General features: G+C 37.0%; 1 protein-coding gene across 1 annotated transcript in view; it reads right to left on the reverse strand.

Moving 5' to 3' along the window:
- Nucleotides 1-4113: 4113 nt before the first annotated feature.
- PCGF3 (polycomb group ring finger 3) overlaps nt 4114-18119 on the reverse strand; it is a 55226-nt gene continuing 41220 nt past the window's right edge. Inside the window, exons 4-9 of the mRNA XM_058823721.1 lie at nt 16264-16319; nt 15172-15282; nt 14585-14673; nt 12818-12955; nt 10742-10822; nt 4114-9421 (exon numbers count right to left, since the gene is read on the reverse strand). Coding sequence (XP_058679704.1) covers nt 9374-9421; nt 10742-10822; nt 12818-12955; nt 14585-14673; nt 15172-15282; nt 16264-16319 — 523 coding nt within the window. The 3' untranslated portion in view covers nt 4114-9373. The remainder of the gene's footprint in view (nt 9422-10741; nt 10823-12817; nt 12956-14584; nt 14674-15171; nt 15283-16263; nt 16320-18119) is intronic.

Below are 18119 nucleotides of genomic sequence, written 5' to 3' on the forward strand. Positions count from 1 at the left end.
TACGTTTTGTATGTTCCAGGCACTTAGTGTGTTAGTCTACACAGTTCTTAACTCTTCCATGAATTATGGATAATGACTGATTAGTAACAAAATCAGCCTCCTCTCCAATTCCAGCACAAAATCCAGAAAACAGTAGACAATTTTGAAGATCATGAGCGCCTGTGTCTGCAGAACCTGATATTAAGAGAAAGGCTACAAAAAGCGCTTCATTGTTATGTCTGCTTGCCAAAATCTCTTCTGAACACCTGAAAACTATCTGCAGGATGGATTGTGAACAGCCCAGCTTGAGATCCATAAAAAGGAAGGCAAAATCTGTGCAAAATGTGGAGAAGAAAGAGAAGGGCAGAATCTCTGACCTTTGCCTTCCCTCACCCACCAGCGCCTGCTGTGAGACACCCCAAGGCCTCTGGGAGCCAATGCTGCCAGCTCGAGAATCCTCCGATCCTTCTTCCTTGGATCCAAGTCACAAATGAGCTGTGGAAACCCCCCATCTCACTGCTCCTGCCTTCTGTGGTGAGAGCTGGACCACAGGGATCAGGCACCATGCCTGCATTTCGGGGGAAGGGTGGCTGCTTTCTACTAAGCTGCTCCTGAGATTGGAGAAGGCAAATAAGACACTTCAAATGGCAGAAAATAACAAAAAAATGCAACAGTGTGGTGGTGAGCAATACTATACTTTTTAAAGTAACCTTAGCTTTTTCTAACTTTTCTCTACTTTTCTTTCTCCTTGACTGTTTTACTGTTAAATAAAATATATAAAATTTTTTGGTATCATTGTCTAACCTTGTTTTGGTTTTATTCTTGTTTCTGGGAATACCTGAACTTTTGAGTTCATCCTGCTTTATTCACAGAGCGTTTTCTTTGCTCCTCCATGGTGGGGGTGGACTGTAACAGCACCAACAGAACTGGCTCCTGCTCCCAGCGTGAAACAGGAAGCTGAACTGTCACCTGCACCACCTACAGCACAATGTGCAACATCAAATGGGCCACACAGATCAGAGTAACTGAACAAGGAAAGAGGGAGAGATGAGGCCTTGTCATATCCAGAAGGAACAGCTCCCACACTGCAGCAACAAAGGCAGTCAACTCACCAAAGCCAATGATACAAGAGGATGAAGCCCAAGGCAAGTTGAAAGCCTACTTTCTTAAGAAGGATCCTCAGAGATCAGACAAACAGTCTCAAGATGCCAATCAGATATGAAAAATGCTGAAGGTGGGACCCATCTACTATCTCAGATCTGAGACCTTTCCTGAAGACAATGTACCCCAAAGGTACCCCAGGTGCCCATCACAGCCCTGTGAACAACTCTTTGCAACTGCTTAGCCTCCAGCCATTCTGATTAAAACTAGCAAAGTTGCTTGTGAGAGCTTGTGAGCCTGAATAGACAACCTTGTCTGTAAAGGATACTCTAATCTCAAAAAGCTCTTGCAGAGGGAAATGGCGAAGCAGTCCCTGTCATATTAGAACACACAGACATGGGACTGCTTGTTTCCTAGGGAAAGAGAAGACACTCATCAGAATGAGAAGCCTGTTTTGTATTGAGTCACAACACAGAGATCTGTTGAGGTGCCACTGGCACAGGATCCAGAAAACAACCCATCATCTGTGCTTCAAATCAGCATTGACCATTTTTAACTAATGCCCACTGCAATGGCTGCAATAAAATCTAGAGAGACCCTCAAAGCTGAGCATTTCAGTTGAAATCATCAAGTCTCAGATGTTGCAGCTGCAGTCCGTAACACTGAAACAAAGCAGAAAAAGGAATCTTTTCCAGAGGCGTGTGAGCAGCCTAAGGGATACATTCTACCTGACGTCCAGATTCACTAGTGTACTCTCTTTCCAGGCACTTCTGTAAAACAGCAAAATGCATTTAAACAATAATCCAAGTAACGCTAATACAGTCCATTGCAGCTAGTTACAAAGGCATTGCTTAAATGAGAAAGCAGAGGCATTTGGACAATACATTGGATTACAAAATACACCAAAGCAGAACTTCTGCTCTGCACCCTGCTGAGAATCAGTAGAAAAGACCAGAAGTAGAGACATTATTTGCTGCATCAGCAGTCAGTTCTGTTCCCAACAGTAATGGAAACTGTCATATGGTGCAGCCTTGGAGCACCCACAATTAAAGCCTTTGTGCTCTCTTTGAACAAGGATTCAGGCAAGTGACAGCTAACTTTGCATCAAAGGAGAAAACAAATAAACAAATAGCCTTAAAGAATTTCATTTAAGTTGAATAAGAGAGTTGAATGAATTAAGAGAATGAAGTTTCACTTTCTTCAGGTGTTTGAAGAAACAATTGCAAACTACAAACAGGGGCGGGAAACAATAAACAAGGCTTTAATGGCAACATCTCCTCATGGAAATCACCCAATCAGTCTTTGGACTAAAGCCAATGGCTTTCATTTTTGTTCTGTTCTTATTTCCACGGACACATCAACATGCAGTCATTACACAAAACACACAAAGCACAGACATGTCCAATTCAAGCCCTTCAGTAAAACACATCTAGACAGTGACAAGTGCAAGTGAAAGACTAGACATATTTATACAGATGGGGACCACATCTTCCTTTTAGTAATCAAATCTCTCTTTCTCCACTAATGCCAGAACATTGCTTGACTTTCTCAAAGAAAAACTAATCAAAAGAAAGCCTAAAAAAATCAGGAATATAAAAAGCTAAACAAGGATGATGCTGGAAATTAAAGATGCACAAGCACTATGGAGGTACTGGGGATTTACACTGCAGTATACCTCTATTCATATGCAGCACTGGATTAGCCTAACTTGAGTTGTGACCAATTGAATCCTGAGTGACTACATCTACACCTGGGTTTAAACAGCTGAATTTATCTATCTTAAATGCACATATTCAATTTACATGGATTTTTTTCTCTGACTCCTCTAATCCCGAAGAATAAGTTATTGCACAAAAAGAGGTAGTGCACTCAAAGTAATGAATTTTTTTTTATGGCAGAATAGTAAATCAGCAAAATAAGAAAATATCAGTTACGTATAAAGTAAGAAATACCAGTAAAACTTTTTCATATTTTTACTTCTTCTGGGGAAAAAAAACTTAGTTAGCTCCTACTGGCTGCAGGGCAGGTTTATGCTTTCAGGACTAGCAAACACAACTGTTGGCAAAATCTCTTTTTGTGATGCTTGGGAATTTCAGTCAAACAGGAGAATTTTTTACTCCTTATTTATAAGAATAACACCGTGTTCAGGAAAGGGACAGAGCCAGGCCCATCACTGGTTACTTCACAGACAGATGGAAACAACCAGTGGTAAAAAGTTCAGGTAAGTATTAAAGCCACTTATAATAAAGGCACAAAGACTTCCAAAAAGTAACACTTGCTGAATTAGTGCTAATTTTCATTCCATTTTAAGTGACTATGCACAGGCAAAGGGACTTTTCTGCAGTTAGTCTCTCATACTGATATTTAAATGAAGATAGTGAATGGCAAATGCCTCAGGACAATTGTGCATGGTTAATATCAGTGCAAATAAGAAATGCATGTATGAATAAAACTGACTTCAAAGCGGCCTGGAGTTACTGGCAGTTCCTAACAAGCCAAGAGTATAAATAAAGGTACTCAGCATGTAGAGCAGTTCACAAGCTATACATCTGCATTACATATAATGCAGATGCTGCAAGAAATTCACCTACTGTAGCATCTGTTTTGCATTATTAATGTCTCAACCAGGGTAAGGTTGTAAGAGTAAGATTGAAAGGAACACATACAGATCAGGAAAGTACCTTTTTATTCAGGTACATAAAAACACCAGGATAATGCTATTTTCCCTCTGAGTGACTGAAGCCATTTAATTTCCTATCTGGCAGTTACTTGACACACACTTGTCACAAACATACTGCCAGTGGAGTAATACTTTAAGCCATCCTTCTGTTTTGAGTAAAAGGCAGATTTTATGACAATGCAATGCCACACCACCTCTGTTTCAGTCACACTGTATTTATTCAGTGCTACGATGACTGCTAGCTCCTTATGTTCCTTCAAGAGAATAGGACAAAAACTTTCAGCCTCACAGCATTTCAGTTAGTTTCTCTGCTTTTATTAACAAGCATATAATATTCATTGGCAAAACACTGGATACAAGCTTCACTATCATAAAATCAAAACATTAAGCATTAATCCCCAAAAGGCTTATTCAGACAAAACTAGCCACCAGTAGTACAGAAATTACACAGCAACACAAAGCATAAAAAATTGTAAACTTTTAAATGAAGCTAAGCCAAAAATATGGTTTTACACTCTGACAGTTCCAGAATCTTTATTATGCCACATATGAGGATAAAAGGCTTAGTGGTTGCACTGGCTAATTGTCCCTTAACTGCAAAATGATCCTGTTTGCAGAAGGAAAGAACAAACTTTCCTTTTGTCCAGATAAGTCACTTGAATTAAAGATTCCATCAAACCAATACTTTACATTTCAAACAGAAATAACAAAAATAGCGGAGTATCAGTACTCAAAACTCAGGACTTCTTCCTTCAGCCATACCTCTGTTTGAATGAATGATCCCACTGGTTTCTGTGGAACCATCCAGGTTATTACTAAAGTTACCAATGTAAATGTTCATAGAATTGGACATGTAGTTCCTACCCTATGACCAGGACATGCACAGGTCATTGTGGCTTCAAAAGATTTCCAAAAAACTCTTAAGTAGGATAAAATATGGAACAAATAGTAGAGTCATACATTTATTTTGTATATAAATAAACAGGTAAAACATTACCTGTTGATTTGCCACAAGACCCAAGTTCCTAGGTAATTTTTGTCCTGACTGCAAATTTTGATGAGAGCAGAGATTGAAGCATTGTTCCATGTTCTTTAGTATTGTTCTCTGCAACTTTTTCTTCAAAAATGGATCTCAAGACCCAAGTAGCATCTAGTTGTATCTTATGTAGGGAGATTCATGCGTGGAACAATTTCTGTTACCAACTTTAGGCAGACTAACTAAAGTTGCATTAATGTTTTCAGTGAAACATCCAAACTGAAGTGATTACCTGAGGAAAAGCAGAAACTTGATTTTTCTGTTCAGTAAAGCCTTCTGTACAAAATGTGTACCTAAGATTCATCTCACTGATGTACAGACTGGTTGGCTTTTTCCTATTATCTTTATCTCAATGTAATATTGAGAATGCTGTAAAACAGCAAGTTATATTTATCATCTAGTAGAAAAAAAAAATCTGTATATCCCCTAGGACTGTGTTGTTATAAAGACAATAAGAGCCAGATAAGCTTTCAAAGGCTCATAGCCTACTGGAAAAAATAGCACCATCATAGTTGTAGTCTGATATTTTTTACGGTCCCATATCTCCTGAGTGACAGTGTTGTGTATACTATTGCACAACCATAGAAAAAAATATTCCCAGGTGTGATGGTACACAAATATACCAGACCTAACAATGGCACAAAACATTTTCAGATAGGCTGCAAGTCTTGTCGATTGCTTCCACAATTCACATTAAGGTTTCTTGCAAGATCGTTTATTTTAAAATATTGCTGACAGATAGTTCTTGTACTTACAGAAATTTTAAATCCCCCATTTCACTCGTAAAATAAAAAATGGAACAAAGCATAAAACACACACACCCACCCCCAAATAACAGCCCCAAACAAAACTCCATTTGAACAAGTGAGAAAAGCCATCTACATTCCTTTTCAATGTAATGGTAAGTAGATGCAACATTTACAATTTAAACATAAGCCTAATAAATGCATGTTTCAAACCTATTGCACAAAAGCATAAGTAATGCTCTTTATCCATACAAAACAAAAACATACAGATGAAAGCTACTCAAACTCAATGTAAAAGGAAGAAGCTTGTAAAAACATCTTACAATTTCAATTTATATGCCCGTAAATAAAGCTGGACCACTAAAACCAAAAATACTTGGATGGTAAAATAAGACAGAAGGCTTAAAATAGAATAAATAATTTTATAAAGTTAAAATTTAAACCCCCAAATCTTATTTAAATTCAATATTATATATTCTATCTGAATTCTTTATTTTTAATGAAAGTATACTTAATGAGACTCTAAGCCCAGGTGATTCATCAGTCTCACTGCTGCTGAGGATAATGCAACAAGATACTTCCTTACTGCAACTATTTACCAGCGTAAGAAATTATAAAAACTACTTCACAGTAATGGCATCTTCACAAAAGCCAAAATCAACGACCATGATCTCATCAGAACTAAGAAATATGTATGGCCGTGTCCAAATTTTAGTTCAACTTTCAACAGTATCAGGGTTACTTTACCCAATATAGTCTTGATATAAACTGTCTCTTAAGTGTCACAGAAATTAAACAAGCCTCTGACCCAAAGAAGACCTTGCTCTACACTGTAGTCTTTTAGTGAGACTAACATATGGTACAGACAGAGTCACACCACTCCCGAGGGCAATTTTTGAAGTGAAGATGTTATCACATGTGATTTAGAAAAACAACTGAGTAACTTTGGAGTTTTTTGTTGGTTTGGGGGTTTTTTGTTTGGTTCTCTTAGTTTGTTTTTTTGCTTTTTTTGTTTTTTTTTTTTAATGGTGCGATATTATCAGATTAAACACATTGCAAAAGCAGTTACACACAATTACAAGCAAAAACCCCAGCTATAGGTATTAATACTGGCTTGAATTTATGTATCCATATAAACAGAGTTTTCTATATACTGATAGCACCATAACAAATTCAAGTGATTCTAAAGATGGTTATGAAGTTTTACGTTTTCTATTGTAAGTTGTTACAGCAAGAGATAGATTTGAAAGGCTTCTGAATTTGCGTGTTCGTAAATTAATTTCTCAGTTGCTCAAGTACACAAGGAAGAAATGAAATCCCAATGTACTTTAACAGCACTGCGTCAATATCTAGTCATACAAAAGTTTCCTGCAGTACACACACTTGAGGTAGACAGATCTCATTTATATGTGTATATGTGTATATATATATATATATATTTGTTTGTATATATATATATATATATATATATATATATATTTGTTTGTATATATATATATATATATATATATTCTGATTAAGGTGGTTAACCAGAATGCTGTCTGGCAGCTTTAGTTTAATGTCTACATCAGGTACAGCCACTTGGTGTATACTCTGGGTGCACAGAGCTGGGACCCTTACAGTCCTGTCCACATTCTCAGGGCCTCGGTGGCAAAGCCAGACTCTTTTTCACACTAGAACAGTAACAATCCTGTAAGAAACAGCTCCAGAGAGGCCCAGTATGTCAGCCTGTGTACACATCCATACCACCTGCATTGACTGCTTTCATGGAAAGTTTTAAAAATGGTAGACACATGATCTTGTTTGTTCTTTTCTGCCAGATCAAGTAATGCTAAAGACAGAAAAAAAGCTGAAAATACACAAACAGCAAGACAAAATCAGAGCCAAATTTGACTGCACGAATCACAGACATGCACACAAACACCACACACGAACCAGATGTGGAGTTCTGTGTGACCTAAACATTCAAATACAGCTATCTTAACACTTTTGTCTGCATGGACAGCAGCATGTTCTGGCCTTTGTGTGGCTCTCCTTTCCATCTCCACAATTCAGGAGAATCCTTTTCATTCTCTGCTCACATAATTTCTTTTTCGTTTCCTTCCTCCTCACATCTGTGACTGTAATCAAAATAAGGAGCCCTGTTGTCAAAGGTAAGCACAAGCAGCAGCAGAGCTGGGAAAGGAGAACTGAAGACTCCAGAGAGGGAAATTAAGGGAAATGTGCTGAGGAATGTAGCGCTTTGAAAACTCAAGAGGAAGAATATTTAAAATGCTTACATAAATCTCTTGCAGTATCAGCTTCTGGTTACTAAGTAACACTTTCTAGCAGAAGAAGCAAAGGAGCACAGCAAGAGGAAGCAGGGCTTCTTATCAAAAGATAATTTATCAAAAAATAACAGGGTTTAATAATAGGAATAGCGACTAGCATTTTCAGCTGACAGGAAAACTCTTCCAAAAATTAGGTTAACTATTTCCAGCTGGCCATAATAGGGCATACACTATTTTCAGTGACTTCACACCTGCGCCAGACAAATGTTCTTACAATTGTACTATGGATGATACATAGTGGATATAGCTTGCAGAAATCACTTTCAACTACAGTTTTTTAAAAGCCAATTATTTCCAAAAGCCTTACAAAAAGTGCAGTGAGCCCTGCTAAGTGCCATTGAGGGTGCTTTCTACAACATATATAGTTATATGTGTATATAGATGTATGTACCCATACATAGATTCATGTGTATTACCTTGCATCCATTAGGGCTGATGCAAGCAAAATTACTAGTTAAGGCCAAAAGGTGCTAAAATAATCTTGTCTTGACTCCCCCTTCCTCCCCACCCCATGTAAGTTTGGAATTGCAGTACAGAAAATGCTATGGTTTTGTAAGAAAACAGCTAAAGAAATTTAAAGTTGCTTGTAAGTTTTAATCAGTGAAATGAAAAATCTGCAATACTCCCACAATTGTCCAAGAGCCACTGTTTCAATAGCTAGTGATAGCAAATTCTCTCTAAATTAAAAACTGATTTCTGCAAGCCACAATACATAAATGTTTATTTTTTAAGAAATTCACAAATCTAGCACTTGTGAGTATTTGTCATTACGTGGTGCAATTTATACCATAGCAAAATATATATCACAGCACATTAAAATCAACTGAAATTATTTCTATTAGTCTTACCAAATTAACACGTATACAGAAGTATCAAAACTTTATTAAAACACAAGGTGAGGGAGAGCAATAACTGGGCAAAAATGACAAATTTACTGGTTTCCCAGATTTTCTTAAGTTTTCAATGCAGCATAATAAATTATCACCAGTCACTGTATTATCAGGTATGTTCAATGCTCTACAGAGTAACTTGAATAAAGCCAATGCAATCAGGCATACTATATAAGACAATAACACTTTGCAAAAATATAGTTTTTAAAGATTTAGAATGCGAGAAGTAACTAAAGCAACTTGGTGTCAAAAGCAACATATTTATATCACCCCACAACACTCAAACTTTTTTTCTGTGTGTAACTGTAAGAGACAAATCAGGCTGAGCTACATGGAACTGTGAAGTGTTTTCAGTATCTGTAAACTTAATGCTGGTAGTGTCTTGCTGAGTTGAAACTTCTTTCTTCCATACAAAAAAGTATAAATATTGTCTGCCCAGAAGTCTAGGTAACACATCCCTAGAAGAAATATTCAGGACAGCCCACTATGAAAGCCCTCCAGTCTTCCAAAATTATTCAGCTGGTTTGTGTCATGTGATTAGTGATGCACTAAGAAGGTGCCAGATGATAGTCTCTGCAAAAAGCTCTGTCCAGAAGGACACTTAAGTTCCCTTACAGCAAGTCCATTTTGGGTCTATAATGTAGCAGTAGAGGTGCTTTCTGCAAGACAGAAATACCAGTAAGTTAAGAAACAAATCCAGAACTAATCTGTTCAGTTGAAAAAACTTCTGTGTCATAAACTAAAGCTTCAATTAAAGTCAAGAGCAGCTATCTGATCTGTCAAAAATTCACCAAGACAAAGACAAGGGGCAACTTCATCTGTGGGGCTCAAACAAGTGATAAAGAACCCTTTCCCCTTTATCTCAGGAGCAGATCTGTTTATCTTGGAAAACTCCCTGAAGTAAGGGATGTCCAGAAAGCAGAAATTAGAGTATGTGGTACTTCATATTTAATAGCTCTCACTTGATTCCTCTTCTGTGATAGCATCCATTGATTTTTTTTTATGAATAGGCAAACTTTTACACCACAACATCCTGCACCATGGACTTTTGTGTCTCATAAAAACAATTACTTCAGCTTGTTTGTTCTGGGCCTTTCGTGTCTCAGTTCCATTTTACATCCACCACTTCTTTCATTTGGGAGGGCAGTTCACAGTTCTGCTTTCCATATGACTCACAATTACACAGATCTCTCACAGGTGAAGAGTAGACTGTATGGATGCACATCAGTTTGATGCTCCTGTTTGGTTCTCTCTGCTACATCACAAAACCCTAATGTTTACATTGTATCCTTTTATCTATACCTACATTCAACTTCAGGTGTTTGTTAATCTCCTGTCACTCAGAACTGTAAAGACCATTTCCAGGTCATTCAGAAACACCATATGAAACAGATTCCAGCAGGATTCCACTTGTGACATCTCTGCATTTTTAACACTGACCATTGACTTTATCCTGTGACTCTTACACAGGTCAATTATTTTGTAATTCCAAACAGAAAAATACTTCTCTACTCCCACATGGACCTCTTCTAGATATGCATCCAAAGCCACCAAGTGATTTCACCTCAGTGTACACTGTATGCTCAGAATGTGTTGCTTTTGCATTACAAATACAAACTTCTTGTTCCAGTAACTCTGTGTGTACATATACTGATCTCCCTCCGAAGTGTTCCGTCGTTTTGCTACTCATTCTTACTGCCTGAAGGAGTTAAAAATAATACTTTTTGTAGCTTCTACTTCCTCTGACAGACTTGAAAACAATTAGACTATTAATACAGTGTTTCCTTTTCTCTTCCAATGAATACTTACTCCTTTCCTTCATTTACTGGAAACAAATAAATACTTGGCATCTAGGGATATTGTGGTAGATACTTATAAAAGTACCTTCTATAAAGCTATACTGCAGTACAGTTCCAAATTATCGCTATTTTATAAACATTTGGCCATTTCATGATTTACATTGAATCATTGTGTCATACCTTAAATCTCCATCTAGTAACAACTACAAACTTGAGCGTATGGTCCTTGCCAAGAATCTCTTCATTGCATAATATGTCCAGCTGACAAAATAAAGGTGACAGTTAATTCACTGGGACCCAATTCAACAAACAATGTATTTCACATATTACTATACATTTGACAAGACTTTTTTTCTCTGAAGACACTGGAACTGGTAATCCTGAAGTTGCCCTGAAGACAAAAATCACACCAGGAAAGAAAAGACAAAATCTGCTCTCAACATGAAGTACTGAAAGACGATGTCAATGCCCGCCTAAGAAATACAGTAAGATATGGATTTAATGTTTGATTTATCTTCCCAAGCAGTACTAAGGTCCTTTCCTGAAAGCTTTACATGCTTCTAAAATGCTTGAATACAGGACAAGGGGAGAGAACTCTCAAAGAGAGCTGTTATTTAGCATACTATGAAATTTTTTTTACCTAACACCAGTCAGGTGGCATTGTTACAAGGACAGAGGTTTTTTAAAAAAAACAGTCTGCCATATATTTATATGCTGCATTTATAGGGGTTTTACAGATACTAAACAGGTATTTTTTGTTTTCTATCTCTGTTTTTAAAAATCTTGGTATTAGAAACAAGGGAAGATCTCAACATAAAAGTATGAGGGATCATATGACTACTAATCAGCTGAACTACAATAGCTGAACATGAACTAAAACCAGGGAACATGTATGAAAACAACAAGTTCCACCAAGTTGGCTTATGTTACAATGTTTTACCCCATAGCCCAGGAAGGCCTGAATGTGCATGCTGTCCACTTACACAGCAGTAACTCAAACCTGAAATAGTCTGTATCAAGCAACCAAGTAACCACATGCTCAAATTCTCCTTCTATATGACTTAGTACTAGTAAAATGATTACATGACCATTTATGTATTTTTTAAGAAGGCAGAAAGGGATAACAAAAAAATAAACAGTACTCCAGAAAAGTTTTTCTTTCAGTAGAAACTAAGTAGATTCTTAAGTCACATCTTGGCACACTGCATCGGAGAAGCGGCTTACACATGCATATACCAAAAGAATACATTAAAAAAATCTCTTCTGAACAATCCTTGTAGCTATGTCAGGAGACAACCACCTCTGAGCCAGCTCAGGACAAGACGGGATACAAGGTTTTGTTTCAGGAAAACTGGCAGAGTTTGGGGATATACTTGAACCATAAGAGAGAGAGAGTGTTAGTTTGAAGTGTACAGAAGCTATGGAGGAAAAGTGATAGAGATGCAAATTGGCTGTTGACAAGATCAAGCAGCAAGGTGTTGACACACTGGACTGGAAAGCAGATTATTTGATTTGCATGAAATGTCTTAATGAAATTCAGTGAATCTGTGTCATAATATGGATTTGAGAGATGTCAAGCTGAGAGTCAACTGAGATGTCCAGAAACTGTTAACAAGATCCAGCCAAGTGATAAATAGGGGCTGCATTAATAGTTTGCCACTTTTAATTTTTGAATCTAGTCTAGGACAAGTTCAAAGTATTGCCTTTCTTGCTGTATCTTTCAACTTAAATTCTTCTCATGATATCCTGTAAAGACAGGGAAAAGTAGGCATCTGATAACACTCTGGTTGAGGTAGGCAGCAACTTCAGACTGAGCTTCACTAAGAGCACAGAAAAGAACAACATATTTGTGGTGCTTTCTCTTCAATGGGACTTCACTGTTGAAGTGGTTCTGTTTGGCCCCTGTAGAGTGCAAACTTCCTAAAATGTTGGAGATAAACTCAACTACAATATATCAAACAAATCATCTTGCCAGAGTCCGTTTAAACACATGTGGAAGCACATAACCAAACTTTTTGCCCAACTATTTAAAAATGCGCATGAAAAGATGCACTGCAAACTAAGTGGAAAGTCCTGTACAGACCCAAGAAAGGACAAGAAAATTGCTATGTAACATATATAGCATTCAAGAAGCGGTGTATGCTTCTGTTTTCTGAAAATAAAATCAGAATAAAAGACATCCTTTTGCAAAGGAACAAACCCACCCCTTTCAAGTTTTTGTATCTGTAAACTTACTTTTAAAAATTAAAATATTACCTCATTAAAAGAAGAAAGGTTGAGTTTTTTGGCAATGAACTTCTTTAGATGCAAGACTGTTGCTTGTGCAGAGCAACGAATCCATTTTCGTTTCAATCCACGCAGTTTGCTGCTATTGCACTCCAAGCAGATGCTTACCTTCAGGAAAAGGCAAAAAATCAAGAGTTGGCTGCAACAATTATCTGCAGTCTTATGTATTCCACATGCAATTTTTATTAATCCAATATAGCGAAGCACAGTACTAGTGTTCTTTACACTGAAATGCCTATTAAGAAAACCATATTTTCTAAGATTTCCTAAGTTGAGTGGTAAGTAATAAGACAAATATGCTCAAGTAGTAATTTTTGATGTTGGAACAACACTGCCTCAGTCCAAATTCATAGGTTGTCAATAGCTTAAGAGGGCCATAAGCTAAAAGCTAGAGCAAGAAAACAGTAAGAAAACCATTGTCAATTCTTAAAGATTGCTTCTAACATAATTTCTTGCTGTCAATGCAACTGCTAATCTAGTTTAATTTTAACATGTTTAAAAGGAATGAATACAAATGATATGACAAATATTTCAAATTCTCACTTTTTCTCCCATCCAGCTATTCATTACAGTCTAAACTCTTTGTGATGGCATGCTTGTATTACACTAGGAGGATCTAGTAACATGTACAATCCCTTTGAAAGTTCCCTTACATGGCAACTGGGAAGAAAATTAACCCAAGCTAAAGTTACTCTGGACTTGCATAACCAGAAGTTATAAAAGGCATGGCTTGTTTATACCAAAGGGAAGTTTCACCTTCAAACAAGCTTTGTGTTCTAAACTTAACAGTGGGCTTCCCTGCTTTTATAATCTTTTTATGATTCAGGGCTAACATTGTATTAGTATTAAAGGTTGAAAACAAAATATGTAGTAAGTTAGTAAGACTGCTGTTAAGGAAACCTGTCTGGCCATCCAAGAGCCACTCTGGCAGCCACATTCCCACCACCTAAGCTGAGAATGAAGCCCCTTCACAGCTACACCCCTCACACTCGCATTCAGACCAGGATTCCCTACTAGCTCAACCCCAGGTTTTCCATAGCAGAGTCAGACATCCAGGTCCTTCAAACAGCTTAATCGTGGTGCAGTAACTAAATAACAGCTCCAGCTGGTGCCTCTGAGAAGGGGCCCCGAACAAAGGAACCCTGGGCTCTCATACCCTCACAGCACCAAAGTCTGGGGGTCTCAGCTGCTTCTGTGTCTCGGTGTCCAGTCCCCAGGCTGGTGCCACAGGTCCCTGTGCCCCTTCCTGTGCCAGGGGTTGGCAGTTCATGGCCTCTTGCCTCAGGCTCCCATCCAGAGCTCAGCCTGCAGCTCTCATTGCAACTGCACCCTGAGCTACCTGCACTGAATGTGTGAACAGTGCCAGAGGTTTAATTCATAATTACCAATACACATTCAGCTTAATGTATCGTGGTAACACTGGGGTACACTCCTGTATAAAGTGGAAAATTACATTAATTTGTTTTGACAGCAAACTTTAAAGACTCATAAACAATCAAAACTATAAAGATATTTGGAAGAAGATTTGAATGTATTCTCCATTCCTGGCAAAACCCAAAGGTAAAACCTCATGCTTACAAAAAAGCACTGTCCAAACTGCATCATGTTTGTATCAGAGAACAGAAGAAGTAGCTTGAAATAAACTCATTTTCTTCTCTGTTAGATTATCAAAGTTACCTTACCAAACCACAACAGCTAAAACACAAGATAAAACTAGAGCATGCCCTATGAGCCCACCTGTTCATCACTTCGGTGGTAGTCATTATCTTCTTCCTGTTTTTCCTCCGAAGTTTCTTTATTTATATTTTCATCTGCTTTAGTTTCACCTTAGATAAAAAAACCACATATATGGGATACTCAAATATTATTATCATATATAAACTCCACATACACTCAGCAGCATCTGATAGCTCCAATACAATTAAAACAGCAAGTTTCAGGACTGCAGTATAGAATAAGCTTTGCTATTCCTAAATTGTGCTTATCAGCTTAAGCTACACGTCCAGCCAACAGCCCGTGACATGAAAGAGGAGAACACCTATGGAGTTCAGCAGCTAACAGCCCAGAAGCTGGGTAATTTCACAGTCCCCATGTAGGCACTGCTATGGAGACCAACTTTGCCACAAGCAACATGCAATTAACACCTAAAACCAAAATTCTGTGCAGAAATAAGGGACAAGGCAACAATCCTATGCTGACTCTATTCCTTGCTGTTACAAAACAATGATTGTAATATACTCACTGGGCACATACTTCCAAAAGATCTGTTCATCAATTTACTATATATCACCCACCAAAGACAGAATAAATAAAGGACTATTTACCATTTCGATGAGAATCTAGGTGCTGTTTTGTAGAACATGTCTCCCCTTTGATATCCCCTGGAACTTCCATGCCCAGTTTGTGATAAAACTCCCTTTGCTTTTTCATTTCCGCTGTTTAAAATTGCAAATATTAATTCCTGTAATAAAGTTCTAATGCAATATTTATGAAGTTATTCCAAATCCCTTCCCACTTTAGGATTGCCAACAAGTGGCGGTACTGTCATTATTTACTGTCTTCTATCACTCCTATTGCATCAAGTTACACCTAATCTTATTTTTCAGAATTAGAAAAGCATAAAGTTATCTGTATAGTTACTACTATACTATTGCTGCTAGAATGAGATGGAATTTAAAATACTGCAGCTAATTTTGAATATCCCCCATTTTGAACATGACCCCCATTTTGAATATGATCCTCATTTTGAATGTTGAGTATTTCAGTCAAAACATTGGTTTTGAATTTTTATTCATAGTTCTGGTTTTCAATATCCCAGAAATTATTTTTAAAGTATCTATTTAATCACACTGACAGTTGGAAATGCCCTGGTTAAAAAGCAGCTTCAATAGATTAAAATACTCTATTTAAATGAAAACTTTAACATACATTAAGACCAAAAAAACCCACTGAGCAATATTTATAAAGTATTTCTTTAGTTTAACAGATCTAGCATCAAAGAGGATTATGAAAACAGTAATTGAAATTTCTCTAAGCAGAAACTAAAAGCATTTTAAAATTGCATTTTACCTCTGAGAATTCTAGAAAGCTTGCACAACAGGTATAACAAAAACAAATTAGAGTTATGGTATGGCAACATTTGAAAGCTGAACGACTATTCTGCTTTACATAATACTGCTTTTGGAAGAAACATCCCATGTTGCCTCCGACCACCCCCACACTCAGTTGCTGGTACAACAGGTAAAAAATTAAATTAATTGCTAAAAATTACACAAGTGAAAGAGTCTCGTTTTCCACTGTATTTTTCCTCAGTTGCCCCCCTGGCCCCTCTTTACATCACTTGAAACTTTCTTTTATCTTTAATGTCAAAGAAGGATGTGCAAACTGACCTTTAAAAAGGTCACACCGCAACTTACCTTCTTGGAGGCCTGGCACAAGTTTGTAAACAATATCTTGCATTGTTCTGTCATGACTAGCAAGGAAAAACAAAAACAAAATCAACAAAAAAACAAAAACAAAATCAAAAGCTTAAGTTCATGATCTTGATTGAAAACATTTCTCTTTAAAAAGTTCCAGTAGTAACCATATGCAAAAATCTCTAAATTCATTTAAGAAGAATTTTACTTTTCAATCAGTATTTCTATTGAACCAGAAAGAACAGCAACACAAAAGAAACTATGAAAAAGTATAAGCTAAGGCAGAAAACAAATGGAAGTGTGAGAAAAACTATTCTGTAGACTAGTTTTCACAATTCAGCCCACTGAGTATGTCCTTCTGCATCAAGACAAGTATGACAGTAATAACCTAAAACTCTTTTCCAACTTAGAGATAAACTCATTTTTATTACAAAAGAATCAATAATAGCTTGTTTCTCACCCCTAAAGACTAATTTCTCACATTTCTAGATTAGTTATCTTTACTAGGATCTTCTAAAATGCATGAGACGAGTTCAGAGAAAAAGACCACAACAAACTAAATTTTAAAATTTTTGCTATTCCCAAATTGTGCTTATCAGCTCAAGCTACACTTCCAGCCATGCCCTTTTTTTCTTAAAAGGGCAAAGTAACGGTGAGAAACATTATTTAGCTAAGTAGCCTGTAGACGTAGTGTGGCTCAAATGAAAAAAAGTCAACAATCCCACTGCAGGACAGTGGGGACAGGTAAAATTCTAAACTTTAATCCCCAGCTCACCTAGAAAAATCCTGTTCTAATCTAAAATAAGTTATGGGTCTCAAAGAAATTAAGTATTACATTAAATTCCAATTAAGAAATAGTATAAGAAGCATTTCAAGTGTCTGCCTTGACTGCTGCAATGTCATAATCTCAAGAGTGTCTGCAGTATCAAGTCCTGAATTGGATTTCAACAAAAAAGGCTTACAAGAGTAGTCTCAGGCTTCTCATAACCTGACATGAGCACTCCACAGCAGTGGAGATCAGTAAGCAAGTACAGAAATGGTGACAAATCAAGACATTTACAAGCAGTAATTACAATATTCTAAGTAGCACTACAAGATTCAGAATATCACTTATCCTAAATTCATGTCATTTTCACCAGCAGCAATCTCATTTGTACAGGCTGAGATGATGAAATGTGATTTATGGATTGCAAACACTTTGCCAAAATTATTTGAACAAAAATATATAAGTATGACACCACCATTAAATCAGAGGTGACAATTTGGGGGTTGGAACTAGATCATACAGATGATCTTTAAGGTACCAAAGAATTTAAGACTCTGTGATGCTTTTTAAGAGTATTTAAAAATGTAAACAAGGAGACACATTTGGTTTACCTGTTTTTCAGACAGATGAATAGGAGTTTAAATCTCCATTTTCAAACACTTTGTGATACTCCAGACTGTCAATTATTTTTTTAAAAAGGTAAATAAATAGACTGGACAAAGTCTGTTTCAGTTTCAATGGGCAATATTTTACAACTAATTTAAACAGCTTATTTAAGTTGAAGTGTATTCAACAACAAAAAACAAATAACAAATTGCCTTCTAGCTGCTCTCAATATCATGTTGTTTCCTGGCCCTTTTTGCACAAAAACCAAGTTTTTGAACCGAGGCAAACACGTTGTCTTACATGTCATTTATTCATTCTTGCCTATTTGCATGTACCTGTCCCTTTAATTATACCCTCTTACAGGAGTAGGAGTGTATATTATAAATGTGGAGACAGCATACTTAGTTACAGGCTCCTGAATGAGGGTGAGCTTGAGCAATGTAAGTATGTGTAGAACATTGACAGTTTTCTGCAAAAGTGCAAT

Source organism: Ammospiza caudacuta, chromosome Z (assembly GCF_027887145.1).
Source record: "Ammospiza caudacuta isolate bAmmCau1 chromosome Z, bAmmCau1.pri, whole genome shotgun sequence".
NCBI lineage: Eukaryota > Metazoa > Chordata > Aves > Passeriformes > Passerellidae > Ammospiza > Ammospiza caudacuta.